This window comes from Amblyomma maculatum, chromosome 2, assembly GCF_055883805.1.
Source record: "Amblyomma maculatum isolate TAMU_Amacu chromosome 2, ASM5588380v1, whole genome shotgun sequence".
Taxonomy (NCBI): domain Eukaryota; kingdom Metazoa; phylum Arthropoda; class Arachnida; order Ixodida; family Ixodidae; genus Amblyomma; species Amblyomma maculatum.
In genome coordinates this window covers 6,642,841-6,659,738 of record NC_139345.1, presented here as the reverse complement: position 1 = coordinate 6,659,738, position 16,898 = coordinate 6,642,841, and the positions used below count along the sequence as shown (strand labels likewise).

The window sequence follows — 16,898 nt, the reverse complement described above, 5'->3', positions numbered from 1 at the left end:
CACGAATCCTGAGATCACATCAGAGACGACATGCGAAATGTTTTTTCGAAATGGCCGTGAACAATATGCGCCAGAGTAGACGATAATAAAGGCTCCTCTTCGACGCATGCTTGTCACCGTGATTATTTGCCGCTCTCTCTTTGTTAGGGAACATTTCTAGTGGGGTCTTCTGAATTCACCTACACTGGTTACGCGACTGAACGCATGGAACGGGTTTCGACTTGTGTCGCCCTCTATGCCCGCATTACTTTCTAAGGAAATAATTGTCCTTGAAACAGCTTCACTTGCATACGCATGTGAAGCTGTATGCAAGAAGTAACCATTTGTGAAGATGGTATCTTTTTGTTGCTAAGCAAGCTCAAACTTTCAACATCTTGAGATCACTTAGGGCTCAAAAACAAAATAGTTAAACCTCCCCTACTTTGAGCGCCGTATTATCAGCTCTCTTCTCGCAGTCATTACCGTCTGCCACGATTCTGAATTACTGGCGGCTTGCTAAGGTCATACCCATTTTCAGTCCGGCGACCGGCCCTCACTGCTGAACTATCGCCAAATATTCTTAACAAGTACCGTATGCAAGTTACGAGAGCACGTGATACACACCCAGGTCATTAACTACTTGTAGGATCATAACATTATACATAAGTACCAGCACGGTTTTTGGAAGGGCTAATACTCCTGTGAAACACTGCTCGCGGGGTTTACTCATGACATACCTACATTAATAGATGCTGGTTTTCAGGTAGATACAATATTTTTAGACTCTTCCACAGAATTTGACCATGTCCCACATCCCCGACTTCTACAAAAATTATCAAATCTTAATCTTTATAGTAATGTGCTTGGTTGCATAGAAAATATTCTTTCAGCACGTACTCAGTTTATCTCTGTTAATCATTACAATTATTCATTTGGCTTAGTAACTTCTGGCGTTATCAAGGCAGTGTGATTGGTCCCTTATTATTTTTAATTTTCATTAATAATTTACCTGCTTGTGTTTCTTTCCGTTTTAGATTATTCGCTGATGACTGTGTGGTTTATCGTAATATATCCTGTAGCACTGACTGCTTCGTATTACAATACCATTTGAACGCACTAGATGTTGGTGTTCTTCCTGGCAATGCCTTTAAATTTCTCTAAAACTAAAACTATGTCCTTCACCAATCATGTAAACCGGTTTCAGAGTTCCTATACGATCAACAATGAACAGTCGAACTTACCTCTACGCATAAGTACTTAGGACTCCACTTGGTGTCTGACCTATCCTGGCATCACCACATTAATCTCGCACTTGCATCTGCTAACCGTTCCTTAGGTTTTCTTTAACGCAATTTTCAACACGCTCCTGCCCATTTACGCAAGCTTGCCTACACCAATTTATTCCATCCTAAAATGGAGTACGCATCTGGCATTTGGGATTCCGACAAAGTTTACGCCATCAATAACATTGAAGCTTTCCAAAACCGCGCGGTAGGCTTCATCTACTCCGATTATTCCCGTCACAGCAATGCCATAGCTTTAAAAGCACGCGCTCAATTGCTAGCACCATCTTCCCACCGAAAACACGCATGACTTTCACTTTTCCACACACGTTATCACCACCCTTTGCTTCATGAAGATTTCTTTCAGGAACCTGCCGCTATCTTTCCTCGCCATGATCAACCTAAGCAAGTTAAGCATGCCACATGCCACACATCCCTTTTCTCTAAGCCATTCATACCTCGCACGATAATTGAAGGAGCTGTTTGCTATCTGATATTGCTACCGAGCCTGACGGAAATAAACTTCAAGAGCTAATTCGCACTTCCAATAATATCTGAAAGAATGTAGTCCTTTTCTTTATGCATTTTATGCTTTGTTTTTCCCTCTATTATGCAGGTACGAATGTTGTGGTGATCTACAGTGTATGCTTCAGTGTTTTACGGTGTTTCACTATTCTGTTTTAGCAATTTACTTCTCATTGTTTTTGTCATTGTACTTCTGTTCTTGTGCTAACTTTTCTGTGCCAACGGTAGGTTGTGACTAGTTATATCCCCCCCCCCCCTCCCCTTCCTTCTCTTCTTTATGTACTACCCCCGAAAGAGGGGCTTTAAGGTACTTTAAATAAATACATAAAATAAATAAGGGCCTGTTATTGATGTAGTGGCTCTGACTGTGCCAATTCGTTTTCAGCGTTGTTTTGATCCACTCAAGTGCAGCCAACTCAGCATTGGCTGCTTAAAATGTCGGTTACCAAGTTCTGCCGTCGTCACCTGCTCGCCGTAGCGTTGCTGATTTCAATCAGCTTCGCGCTGTCCGCATCAACCATCCGAAGAAAATAAATAAATTTCAAGAAGCAAATAAGGGCAGAATTTATCATATAAAACCAGAAAACTGTCATTGCTTTGCAGAAAGAACATTTGAACAGATATTGAAATAATATCAGTTGGGCGTCCCTTGACTGCTCATTGTTACAGGCCGGACGCGGCAACCCACAATCGACATTATTGTCAGGAACTGCTACCGTATCATTAACACAACAGAGACAGGCTGCAATACCTTCTCACACCTATAAAAGAATGGACACCGCAATCTTGTTGCACCTGAATTGGACTTCTACTCTGAAGTGAAAGCCAGTCAAAAACTCTTGCTGTGGACACTAGGCGTTCTCTTTTGCAAAATGGCAAGTTACATGGGGAAGCTCAGGTATATGCACATTCGTTTTGTTTTTGCAAAACATAAGTCTTCTTTGCACAGTACTAGAGCGCCGTAGTTTAGCATGCCATAGATCCATAGCTGGCAAAGTGTGCCCAAGCTGCCCTTTTTTTATAATTCTGCTCTCGGCAGCGTTGCACGCAATCCCCACTTATTCCTTCGATGAGCGTCTGGGCTAGCATGCGGTGGCAAGAAAAGCACCATCTAGAACGCTAGAATCGATAGCAGCAAGAATGGTGCTTATATCCGTGTTGGAAAGAACGTGGCCACAGCGTGACGTCCAGAACAAGAAGAGCGTACGTTTATTGAAGCGTGCCGATTATATAGCCCGCAAGTGATAACAGGCAGCTCGCACAGCGCATGTCAGCGGCCGACACGCACCGTCATATACGTGCCTGATACATCTTTTCGCGGGAACAAACAAAAACAGTTGCAGCAACAGGGATTATTTAAGCGCACTGGTTAAATTCCTCGTCATAGCACAGGCGTTGCGGGTCCCGCCTGTTCCGGGACGACCTCCTTAAAACTGGTGGCTGCAAGGCAGCCGGAAGCTCGCTTCCCGCTGTATTGGCCGCGCACGGTGGTTCCCCCGCAGTCCTTTGTGGTCCTCCCGAGGCCTGCGATGCGAGGCAGGTACCAGGTGACGAAGGCGAGGCAGGTACCCGGGGGTTGTCGATTGGCCTACTTGTGTCGCCACCGTCGTCACTGTCCGTCTCGGCATACCGTTCTCGCGTCTCTACGAGATGTCGCCGGTTACGTCGCAGAACTCGTCCATCTTCCGTTAGAAGCTGGTACGACCTTGGAGCAGGAGCGCCTACGACCCTCGCCTTCCGGTCCCACATTGTAGTTCCTCGCAGCCTTACCACGTCGCCTCGCGAAAGCTTCGGCAACGGTTTGCCCTGCATTTTCTGGCGATGCTTCTCTACCTTGCTGCGCGGCACTTCTTCAAAGTCGGGAAGGTTGGCTCGCAGGCGTCTTCCTTGCAAAAGTTCCCCCGGGGATCGGCCGTCTTCGAGTGGTGTTGACCGATAGGCCAGCAGGCCTTGCCAGAAATCGTCCCCGGAATCCTGGGTTTTCTTCAAGATGCGTTTGACAACCTGCACACCTTTTTCAGCCAGCCCATTTGACTGAGGATAATGGGGACTCGAAGTCACATGCGTAAAGAACGGTATGCCGAGACGGACAGTGACGACGGTGGCGACACAAGTAGGCCAATCGACAACCCCCGGGTACCTGCCTCGCCTTCGTCACCTGGTACCTGCCTCGCATAGCAGGCCTCGGGAGGACCACAAAGGACTGCGGGGGAACCACCGTGCGCGGCCAATACAGCGAGAAGCGAGATTCCAGCTGCCTTGCAGCCACCAGTTTTAAGGAGGTCGTCCCGGAACAGGCGGGCCCCGCAACGCCTGTGCTATGACGAGGAATTTTACTTCGGTCACATTGAACTTGCACTTCTATGCATTGAAAGTCAACCCCGCTTTTTCGACAGCTTTCAGGACAGCTACTAGTCGGTCGTCGTGCTCTTGTCTCGTCGAGCCCCACACCAGAATGTCATCAATATATACTAGCACGCCTGGCAGCCTGTCCAGAACTTGAGTCATTGTTTGGTGAAACACTTCCGGTGCAGATGATATTCCAAACGGCAACCGCAACAATCGGTACCTCCCAAAGGGTGACGAGAAAGTACATATCCTTGACGTTTCTTCGTCTAGTGGTATCTGGTGGTACCCCGAGTTAGCATCCAAGCAGCTGAAGTATTTCGCACCCGCCAACTTAGCTTCCAAGTCTTCGCGTCTCGGGAGGGGGAAATGCTGCCTCTTAACGTGCCGATTGATCTGCCTGGGATCCAAACAAACTCGCAAACCGCCATCTTTTTTCTTGACGACAACCAGTGGACTTACCCAGTCAGTAGGCTCCTTCACTTTCACAACGATGCCAGCTCGTTCCATTCTTTCGAGTTCCTTTTTGAGAGGCTCCTCCAGCGCCAAAGGAACCCGGCGGGCTGGCTGCACGACCGGTACTGCTCCAGGTTCCATGACCATGTGATATGGCTGCTTCAAGCAACCAAGTCCTTCGAAAATATGCCTGAAATTCTTGAGAGAACCTTCTGTAGGAGACTTATTTATAACATTCACGGTACGCTGAACCAGTCCCAAGGCTTCACTGGCGTCCAGTCCAAGTATAGGCTGACGACCGTTTTTCACAATGAAAAGTTTCACTACCGTGTGGGAATTTCCAACGCGAACAGTTTCCGACACTGTCCCAAAGCACGTAATAACGTCGCCGTTATATGCCCGTAGTACTGTGCTCGTCGGAGTTAGTGCTCCAGCTGATGGCAGTTTTCGATAGACTGAAAACGGTAAGAGGCTCGCTTGCGCCCCTGTGTCTATTTTGAAGGCAATCTCCTGACCGCCGACTTCAGCATTTACAGTCCACTCATTCGTGCCACATTCAATTCCTACGTCCAGTACGTCAAAGTCGTTGTCCGGAAGTCTGTCGACTCCGCCCACTTCTTTTGACTTCCTGCAGCAGATAGCAAAGTGATGAAACCTACCACACACGTAGCACTTTTTACCCAATGCTGGGCATTGCTTCGGTTTGTGCTTGCGATTACACTTTCTACACTGCCATTGCTCCCCGTGGCACTTGGGCTCTTTCTGTGCATGCTGCAAGTCTGTGCGCCTTGAAACAAAATCCACACAACCCTCTTCTTTACGCCACACCTCTTTTTGTTGTGCTACTGATTCTGCAATTTTGCACATCAGTAGCACAACAACAGGCGCAGAGGCGGAGATACATGAGCACCGCGCGGGCGCACACGAAGTGATACGCAAAACTGGAATCGTTAATTCTGCCTTGTTATGGCCGCCGCGATTAGACGTCTCTTTTCTCCTCCTCTACGCTGGAGTTTCATTTAGCTGTACGTCCTCACACGCCGACTTGAAGGGCAATCGATTTGCCGGGGCCTAAAGAGGTGGCCGCATCGGCGACCAATTTTCACTCTACAGCCCCGGCAGGTTAGGCGGTGCACGTCTGTGAATTTGCGAGGACGCGGCCCAGTTCGGCATCTTCGTCAGTTTACTGAGAGGAGCAAGGGCCGTAAGAGGATGCTACTAACGTTGCGATAGCGATTTCAATTTATCCCAACGGCAGAAGGTTGTTATTGCGTCTACATTTAGTTTTGTTATTACCACGTATGGCGTTAAGAAGTTGAAGTATCGATTGAGTCTCAAGGTTGCCTGCGATACTGTGCGAAATTGCTCCCAAGCGTATGGTGCGATAAGAGGAGGTATGCGTTCGTTTCAAATATGTGCTCTGCTTCTAGATTTTGTTATGAGCACCACAAAAAAGTAAGGATCTCAGTTGTGTTCTCGTATTAACGCACAGCCGATCGAAGTTTTAAAGGTCGATGCAGCAGTTCTCCTATTTGTGCGCTCCACGTTATCAAGTCGTTAAGACAGGTATGCGATTGAAAAAACTAGTGCGCTTCCGCTAGAAACACACTGGACAAATTGCCAGTTTCTGATCCTTCGGGAGACCCAGACATAAAGCAAGGAGCATGCATGCAGCATTCGTATTGAGTTCTAAGAAGGAAAAAAGCTAGCATTCCTTACCGTCAGCCAACGGCTTCATCAATGGTACAACTGTGACAAATGTTGTAGCTGCTACGCGAGGTTATCGCTTTTGAGAAACGGGTAAGGTTTTGCTGACGATAACGCAGGGGTCAAAGAAGAAAGAATTGAAATTTGTAACCTTCATGAATTTCTATTCTAGTCCAAATTTTGCACAAATTGAGTAATGATAATTTTTCATCTATGTGTCGGAATGCCAGCAGTTCAAATAGTTTTCATTTAATGAACAGCTTCCTTTCTTAGTATTGCTGTTGAAGAGCCTGAGGCAACAATTAACTTTCGCATACACAGTAAAGCCACACAACGTACTCATTTTGCTGCTCTGGACGCTAAAAGGAGGAATGTTGAGGGGAGTGTCTCCCTTAAACAGCAAAAAAGAGTAGAAATGAAATTTTATGGCTGCATCAATCCTATGCACATTTTAAGTTTGTTCTGAGAAAAAAAAATACTTCTCCATTTGCATGCCGTTCGCCCAGTGTATGTAGATGACCGATTCTTCTTCCGAGTGAAGGGCCATTACGATACTATAGAAGAATGGTGTGTGTAGGACGAAGCACGGGACGTGTTTCCTCTGCACGAAATGGAGGAGCGAGCACTTCACTTTCGCGCAGACACTGATGACGCTGACTCCGTCTGCGCGGACTATACGAGGAATGAAAAGGATGAGTCACTGGACTAGCAGAGACACGCCAGTGTGAAGGAAACAGAAGGAGGCCTAATGTGAGTGTGGCCGTCACGCGAAGGAACGAGAAGCGTGGCTACCCTGGAAAGGCGAGGTTGTGAGGAGTGTAGATTAGTGCGCGTTTGGGGCGAGAACGGAGCAAGGGCAAAATGCGGGAGCGAAAATGAGAAGAGGAGGCGGCGGAATGCGTCTGGAGAGGGAGGAGAGGGCTGGCGGCAGAGTTGGAAGGAGCATAAATACGGCAGAAAGTGGAGGAGAAGGGAACGGCGAGGGAAGCGAGACGAACAATGCTTATTTTTGCGCCTGGTGATGCGCAGTGTGCAATGGTGAAATGTTAACATCGACACCTGCCTGTGTTGTGACGACGTCACTTACTTCATGCACGGGCCACGTCTTTCAGAACCAAGCCTTTGTACAGCGCCTGAAGAATATTTGGTCTCACTTCTCAGATCACAATACTTCCTTATAATAATAATCGGAAATTACGGAGCTCAGTGCAAGCTGAAGGGTGACTATGTGCGATAAAATGAAGACTCCCTCTACCTGTGCACATGCTACTCTGAAATTCATTACTCAGCGTATGGCGACAAAAAACAACATCAGAATTTTTATGTTACATAGTGCCGTAATCATGTGTCGATATTTTCTTTTTCCAAATATAGTTAGCTATGATTAACTGGCTAGCTTTAATTATTGCCTTCGAGGAAAACGTGGCCGTCGTAGATAACCATAAAGAAACATCTGACTGAAATGTTTGCAGCAAGATACCGTCTACATAGCTTCTTTAGCGGCCCTAAACCATTTCGCTTCTGCTTTTCCCATGCGGGATAGTAATGCGGGTTCTTTTTGTGGCATGGGTAGTATCCTGTCATTTCGGTTTGTTAGGATGCCGTCAGACAACTCGTTGGACATTAGTCCTAACGGCGGAGATAGCTTTTTTCTCCTTTACGAGCGCTATAGCAACTTCTTCGGCTGTCTCTGTATGTTGCGGCTGTGAATAGTGGCTGATGACTTGGGGGCTCCTAGTCCGTTGACTACTGAGGCAACAACCGCGCCTGACTTCCTACTAGCAGCGTTGACGTAGGCGACCTCTTCGGAATACATTTTTTGGATGAAAGAGTAATTTCCTCTTTTCATCGACTCTAAGATTTAGGCTAAAGATGTAAACCTATACTAATCTCAGTAGGCTTCTCTCCTTAAGGCCTGCTCCTCTAAGAGAGACTATCCAAAAGATGCCACGCGTAGTCGTCTAGACTTTTTATGACGCCGTCATTGTATCCGTTTTCTAGATAAAGAATCTCAGGATTCTGATTTGCTTTACTTTAGGAACGATTTTACTTTCCATTTTAATTTTGAATTTTGAGTTGTTTCTCTTAAGGGATGTAGGATTGTAGACGAATAGTTCCGATTTTTGCGGTGAGCATGAATCGCCTGGTGACGTCATAAAGTGACGTCATGACCAGATGTGACTTCATTATGACGTTACTTCTGGTTACTAGACATAGCCGGATGTGACATCAAGTCCGGTGGATGGCGTCACCATGTGATGACGTCATAGCCACACTCATTCAAAGCACGATATACTACACCACTGATGACGTCATCATTTATTTCAAGGTGCTGCATACTACACCCCTGATGGCGTCATCATTAATTTCAAGGTAGGACATACTACACCACAGATGACGTCATCAAACGAAAGCGTTACTGAAGGACGGACATGATCGGGGCCGCGAGCATGAGTCATTAAGGCGTTCGCCTTAAAATTACTATGGCATAGCTCGGCTAAGCCCGGTTATGCAAGTGAAAGCTTTGCTATATTTCATTATGGTGTGTTGCAAAGCCAGGCTAGATTCCTATAGATAATCTAGTTTGAAGAGCGAAAGCTCGATTAAGCATGGCCAACGTGGTCAGACACGGTTTGATGTGGTTCAACTCCTCCACGGCTATCAGCGAACGTCAAGGGAACGCAGCCGAAGCTCTGGTTCCCGCGGGCGACTCCTTTATGCTTGTTTGTGGGCCGCAAGGACACCCCAGTCGGCTGTAGACAACACGGTGTCGAGTGAAGTTTGAAAAAAGAGGAGCCAGATGAGAAGCTGTGGTAGTGGAGAGAAAGGGTAGGCAGAGGACTGGAAGGCTGTTGGCGTTGTGTCAGGCAACGGGCAATGTTGTGTATTTGTTGAGTGCTGTACTGCTACGAATAATGTTTGCCAGGTGTTTGAAGGTGAAGAAGTGAAACAGCAGTAGCAGAAGTAAGCACTGCCGTCTCCATGCGCCGCACGTGGAAAAAAAAAATGCGTGGAGCGGCCTCTTCGCGGCGCACCTGAGGTCAAAATTCCGGTGACGATGAACTTGATTCGACGATGGCAGTAAGGCTTTTGATTTAATAAGACGCTGCCTGTCATGATCGAGATGGTTTCGGACTCACAAATACCGTGCGTCTCATTATTTATACATGACAACAAGTAACTCAAACAGCGCCGAGGACAGGACGAGGAGAATAAAAGAGCGTGTTTGTTTTTTCTGTTCCTTGTCCTGTAATCAGTGTTGTTTGGACTGCTTCCCTTATAAGTATAGCCATCAACTCGACCAATTTGCCGTTCTTCTAGAGTTCATTATTTACACCAGCGGCTAACCTCCACATCGTGGCAAGAGGAAGCGTTTATCTGCAGGTGTTCCGTTATAACCCATGGGAAGAGTTTTGTTCTGACTGGCACACCCTCCATGAAGGGCGGCAGAAGTGAGGCGACGAGTTTGCTTAGCAGAATTTGGGAAGTGCAGGTCATATCAGTATTGCTGGCGCCTCAAACGAAAGAGAGAAGAAACTAATTTACGGAACGATAACGCGAATATTTAGCTTCAGCTGGGAGGTGATAAGACACTCAATTTTCACTTATCCTCAAAGTAGTGCTTGAGTAATTGGATATGAAGGGTTATTTCGTACTGCGCACTCTTGTAAATGCGCAACAAACGTCAACGCACCTTATACTCACCACACCTTAATGCCTAGGTACAATGTTTGAAGTCAGCATGTTCATAATAGGGTAACGATTTCTGGCAGTACATTTGACGAGACCGGGAGCAAGCTGTCTGAATAAAAAAGGGGCCAATACATGACTTGCCGCCAAGGTGTAAGGTGCAAGGTCTGTCAATATTTGACAGTTGTGTTGCTGAATATAGGGAGGAATAGATCGGATGAAAATTGTTTACTGTTCCTGATCTTTCGTTCGGTTTCGGAGGTTCGTCATTCCGTCATTCAGACAGCTCTGACTAGCTGCACAAAATGCACAAAATTATAATTGTGGATGACTGATGTCATGTCGATTTTTCATATTATAAGGGCACGGAGATACCCTTTCTATATCGGCTTTTGGAAGTGGGCATGTGAGGTGGGGCTACATGGAGGCAATAGTATTGCTTTATTCTTCAATTCTTCTCTGATTTGGCAATCAAAAGAATACGTAACTCTAAATGCGCAGGCGGGTCGCAAGAGGGCTTCTTTCGTAGTTTAGTGTTTAGTGGTCAGGGAGCGGCGATAACTGCCTTCGCAGAATACTGCTCAGCGCTGCGACTTTGGCACATGACGCCATATCAAGACATCACAAGCCTCGTATACGACCAGCCACTGTAGTTTCAACATGTGCTCAGCTTTTATGAATTTCGCAGATTCACTACTTTCAGTGGATACTAAGTTCTTTCACTCTACTGTCCCTGCTCTTGAGCAATATCTGTGTTGAGCAAAGGTAGCGCAGGAAAGTCAGAAATTGTCTTGCGCTAGCTAAGCTCCATTAATTGTCTCAGATGCAATATTTTAGCCCTTTTACCGGTCTGATTCGAAAACTGAGCTGTTTTAAAAGTGACCTGGTGAATTGATATTATGCTAAATAAGACGACTACAGACTAGACAGTTGTATCAGAAATAAAGCTTGTTCAAGGTTGTTTTTATTAAACATGACCCAAGAACTACGAAGAACTCGTTTTTAGTGCAACCATCATACCCTTAACCGTTATCACCGACATTAAAATAAAGCAAGCAAAGGAAGTTTGCTTAGGTGGCGCAGTATATCAAACAAGAGTTTTATGCATTATTGAAAGTCCAATACGACATGGTACAGGGTTTTCAAGTGTTAGCATTTCGCGGCCTGCTCCAGTTCTGTTTTTCTTTTCTTTATGCCATAACCGTTCGTGACCAGCTTTCATCCCCTCACACATTGTGATCCTGCTTATGCTAACCGGCACGGAATCTTGTGTGGCAACGCGGTTTTGGATTACTCTCTTCTGAATAGTCTTAGCACTTTAGTCTTGGTCACCATTAAGAGATGGCGGCGCACATCAAACACTAAGGCTGTACACTTTCTTTTGATCCCTTGCCTTAATTTTCACATACGTCTTTTGTGGCCAAGTTTAGTCGAATACTTATCAAAGGAAAAAAAAAAAAAAGGAACGCGTCAGCATATGCTCTCAAAATGAGCCTTATCTCATAATCGCTGACTCTAAGGAATAGCAACATCTGTGATAAAACCTTGTGCTTTTGCAAACGCTGTAGCAAGGTGTGAAGCAACCAGAAAGAGAACACTTACCTCCGTTAACTTCACAGGTGAGCTTAAGTGATTCGCCTTCACGGTATGGACCGGCCACTTTGTCGAGCTTGCTGCCAAACTTGTCCCTGATGACTGGCGTCTCCGGGGGAACTGCAAGAGAAGGCTCGCGCATAAGCAGGCAGAATGAAAAATAAAAAAGAAAGACGAAGCAGATATCGGGACAAAGTAGCAAAACAAGCAAATTAAAGTTATTCAAATTTTCATATCTGCCAACTATGACGTGTCAGTGACGTGAGGTTGCCTTCTGTAAGGTTTTTTTTCTTCGGAAAGAAAGGTATAATGTATATATTGTTTACAAGGTTATCACTACTTTACACTGTTTCGGCACATTTCACGAATAAGCTAGACTAATCGAGAAACGAAGTGCTAAGTAAAAAACAAAATCAAGAATCTTCTATAAAAACTATAACAAATGCGCGTCAGAAAACTTCGAGGATACTTTGGCAACCTAAGTGATGAAAGGCGAAAACCTGAGTGTTGCATTCCGCTACGCGATTGTCGTGCATGTAGCGATTAATTCTGCTACGAGTAAAGCGAGCGACTTTTTTCACATTCTGCGAGTGCATTTATTTAGTGAATTCTTGGCAGCGACGCGATTACGCTCCTTGTATCTTCGCAGTTGTTCGATGTTTACGTGTGGTTAATTTTACCGGGTGCGCTGCATGAATTAGTAATTAATTAATTGTTTACACAACTGTCACCAATTAGTATAAATAACTAATTAGTTATTATTTAGTAAATAAATAAATAGTTAGTAATTGATCATTGATTGTAATGTGGCCATATAAGGCATGCACTCGCGCATACTGTGGTAATGCTGTGTATTTGGTCGAGACCTCCATGACGTAATCCCGTCTCGATCATCCAGAGCCGCGGCAAAAGCGTGACACTTTTGCTGACGACAACGATCAGATAAGGGCTTTCGCCTTAATAACTGACTAGTAGGCGAATAGGGGAATATTGCTGGGCGTGGTAGCTCTACAAAGCAAAGCACTATAAAGTCAACAATACATGAATTATTCTGTTCCCTGAGCTGTCTTCACTCCACTGCCGTTCTTAAGGAAACAAAAGCAAACACCTGCAGTGTCCAAACGCATTGTTGAGAAGGAATCGCTGCTTTAATTTAAAAGATCTCCTTTCAAGTTTAAAAAGAAGTTTCGCCGTCGAGCTGAAAAATACGCCTACGCTGTAATTAATTTCCTACGTAGTAAAATAGTGTTTCCAGTCGGGTCAATGGCACGGTTTCAATATAACACTTACATTTATTGTCATTAGGGATGTAAGTAGTCTTGCTCAGTACGAACCACATTGTTGATTATTTTTTCGCGTTATTTAAGAAGCCAACCGCCATAATGTCATCGCCGACAATATCAGGCATACACATTCAGAAAGAAAATAGTTTTTTAATAATTTTATGGCTGTTACGGTGTAGCTTAGTGCAAGGGCTCCCATATCGAAGGGCCTCTCATGATCGTGATTAAAAGCTCTTTGAGCGCTAGCAACAAGCCCGCTAAATTGAGTTTGGTGTTTCATACTGTGTAGCATATAATTGCCATTATATAACGACTGCAGTGACATGATTTTCTTTTATGGAAAACTGACAAAAGCAAGACAAAATTTTTCGTTTACGAAAAAGGGGGCGAGAACACGAAGGCTTTCTACCGCCCTTTAAGAAAAGTCCTTAAAGTAAGAAATAACTTCGAATCCCGGCGGGCTCCTTTCGCTGTGTAAACACAAGTAATAATAAAAGGTGACCGCCTATTTTGCTGATGGAACTAAGCTTATACGAGGGAAAAGTGCCCGCTCTAAATATCATTATGGTCGCTATATTCTTAAATAACGCGATCGCCTAACGCAAGAACGCAAAATCACGAGCATGGCTATTCCAGGTGCGAGATTGAGATTTCAGATGTGAGGGGAATCCGACCCACGAGATCCCCCCTTACATTCCGAGTTAGACGCTCTACCCCTTTGTCCCGCAGGTACTCTCATGCGCCTTGCGTACAAAGCGGGGCATTATATCTATGTCGGGAGCTTTTTGTCATAATCCGATATCTACAGAAACAAGTGTGACAGATACTGCGCCTTTCCCTTCCTGTGAACCAAGTATTATTATTATTATTATTAGGACTTATTCTAGGGTATGTATTTCATTGGGCAAGTGTAACGCAAAGAAACGATCAGGCCCGTGAGAACGGTACAACGAAAAATTTATGAAAAATAACACCACGCTTCTGTTCAGTTGTATTCCCAAATTCAACGGTTTGTTCAAAAAAAAAAAAAATGGAACACTCTAAGCAGTAAATCGCTCCTGATTTGCAGAAGGCACGTATTCTTCGCCAGCAAACACGCCGTAAACTTGAAAGCAACCCGACGAAGCATGTCTTCCTACTAGCGCGCCGCAGGCTGCCGATCCACACTATTGCAGCGACGGTGCGTCACCTCTAGGTCGATCTTGCGGCGAATACGCTAATTCATGACAGTATAGAAGCCAGTCAAATGTCTCTAATTATTGGCTGAGACGCCAGGTCAGCCACTTTCTGTCCGCCGCATACTTTCGCGTGAACATGAGGGAAGGTGGTTTCGATAAGCAACAGTGCCGCACTTTCTGGCTTGTGTTTATAACCGAGCTTTATGATCAAAGCTTCTCCTTATTCCCAGGTTTGCCCTTAGCTGCGTTTTCGACAATGATGATTTGCGACCATGGAAAGGTGGCTGCGCGTGGGGTTTTTGAGTGTGGAAAGAGAGAGTTTGAACACACGTGCTCATGCGAAAAGATCGTAGTTGAAACAGGAAACACCATCCGAGGAGGATTTATTTGTAGCCCACTTAGCATGAGGCCATCTAAGCGACGTTATTTCCGTGTAATAGAATTCCGCACCATACTGCACCATACAAATGGCGAGATGGATGGTTAAAATCATGATAGAGGCAAGCAGAAGCAAAATCAGGCCTTATGAAATATAAATCGTGCGTTGCTATAGTTTTTGGTCGGATATGGATACATGTGCACCGAAACAATAATTTTGCACCCCTTGCCTGATTTCAATCAGCAGAGGCAAGGCGGTCCTGCATGTGAAAAAATATAGGAACCGATCTTAGTGCCGCAGCGCTTTTTCATCACCTTACTTTTCACCTTACTTTTTCATCACCGGTGCATGATGTAAGTATGGCATACATTTCTCGTAGCTGAGACGTGCGGCCACAATGACACCTCGAATGCATTTCTTTCTATGGCTGAAAGGGAACTGCTGTTTTTTTTTTATGATAGTTGCACAGATTTTGTGTCATATTGAAGCTGGTCTGGAGACTGCCCGCAGCGTTATTTCTTCAGTGGGCCCGGCGAAATCATGGGGACCACGTCGCTGACCATGAAATTCCTTTTCGCTGTACAGGTTAGTTGCACCTTCTCTAAAGTAAGGGCTGGTGATGATGTCCTACTAGTGCCGTGCCCACACACCTGTCTAACTTTAGCTTACGAGTGTTTCCTTGCATGTAAAATGTTGCTCTGCGGTGATGTCGAGCAGAATCCTGGTCCTTCTGTGGAAGATCTGTGCCGCACTATTTTGAACGGGCAGGCCGAAATACGCAGCGAAATTCCAGAAATGAAAACCCGTATCAAGGGCACTGAAGAACTTTTACACAATTTTAATGCACAGCTATGCTCTTTGACCGAACTTCTGAAAGAATTGTCTTCTAACCCCCCACACGTGGCATCTCTTGTGGATTCAACCACTGCCATGCAAGACATGATGGCATGGCAGAAAAACAAACTTGTTGATCTCGAAGATCGAAGTCGACGCTCAAACCTTATCGTATATGGTATAGATGAGCCTTCCGATGAAACCGAAGGTACTTTAAGAAATGCAGTTATAACTGGGATCTTTGAAGAAAAGCCTGGTTTAAAATGCAAATCTGTTGCACATGTATATCGCCTTGGACGACAAGGGAGCCGAAGGCCCGTGATCGCATATTTTCAAGATTTCACGGAAAAACAAGCTGTATTACAAAATTGGAAAAAACTCAAGGGGTCAAACACTTATGTCCAAAACGACTACAGCCAATGCACGCTGCGCAAACGTAAATTGTTGTGGGAAAGTTCAAAGATAGAACGAGATGCCGAAAAACGCGTGAGCCTTATTCATGATAAGTTGAAAGTCGACGGCGTGTTGTATATATGGGATGATGCACGAAAAGAACGTGTGGCTCTACCATCGCGAAGTGGAACAAACGATGAGCACTCGATACCTTCATCAGGAAATTCCGCGAATGATTGACGGAACGCAAGCGCTAGCTAATACTAAAGAACTGAGAGTATTAAATTCGAATGCCCAGAGTCTCCTCAATAAGACGGATAAACTTGAGTACCTTCTTTTGGTGCATGGCCCTTACATAACAGTCATCAGTGAGACTTGGTTGCATGATGCTGTATGTGATTTCGTCCTCATACCCAGCTCATACGAAATCTTTCATCGCGACCGACCCACACGGGGTGGTGGCGTTGCAGTAGTATTAAAAAACCCTCTAAACGGCGTAGTCCTAAATCAAATCCCAGATCATGAAAGCCTATTTATCCCCGTGAATTGCTGGGGCCATGTATTCACAGTGTGTGCTGCTTACAGAGCACCGTCGTGCTCTACTGATTATTTGTTTAGGCTTTACGATCACTTATGCCTTCTTAAAAAGACCGTCTCATTTTTGCTGGTGATTTCAATCTGCCTGAAATCAATTGGAGTAACCCAAAATCTGTCTTTGATGTTATTGATAACCCTTTGGCTGATATTATGTTCGCGTGCGATCTTGTACAAACTGTAACGGATTATACTCGTGAAATTGGGAATGCCCATTCTACTCTTGATTTAATCTTTGTCAACAAAAGTGTGTCTGAATATACGGTATCAGTAGACGTTGGCATTTCTGATCACCATGTCGTAGATTTGTCATTTCTGATAGGAAATCGACAACACCACAAGGAACATTCTATTCTTATTGTGAAAACTTTTTCACGAGCCAATGACCAAGCCATTTTGGACACACTATGGCATCTCTCTGATAATCTATGTGGTGATGTTAAATCATTATGGAAGGCATTAACAAAAACTGTACAGTTCTGCCTCGATAATTATGTACCAGACAGACGTACCAAAACTAACAAAAAGAACCCATGGATGACGCGAGAAATTATTCATATCCATCGCAAGCTAAAACGTGCCAAGCGTAGCGGTCATTTCAATAGCTCTCATCAAGCCCTTAAATCTGCGCTTGCCTCTCGCTTAGCCGATGTAAAAG

At 45.0% G+C, this 16,898-nt stretch overlaps 1 protein-coding gene across 1 annotated transcript in view; it reads right to left on the bottom strand.

Moving 5' to 3' along the window:
* Positions 1-16,898, bottom strand: part of LOC146197884 (neural cell adhesion molecule 1-like) — a 173,078-nt gene that overhangs the window by 53,060 nt on the left and 103,120 nt on the right. Inside the window, exon 3 of the mRNA XM_084591821.1 lies at positions 11,589-11,699. Coding sequence (XP_084447947.1) covers positions 11,589-11,699 — 111 coding nt within the window. The remainder of the gene's footprint in view (positions 1-11,588; positions 11,700-16,898) is intronic.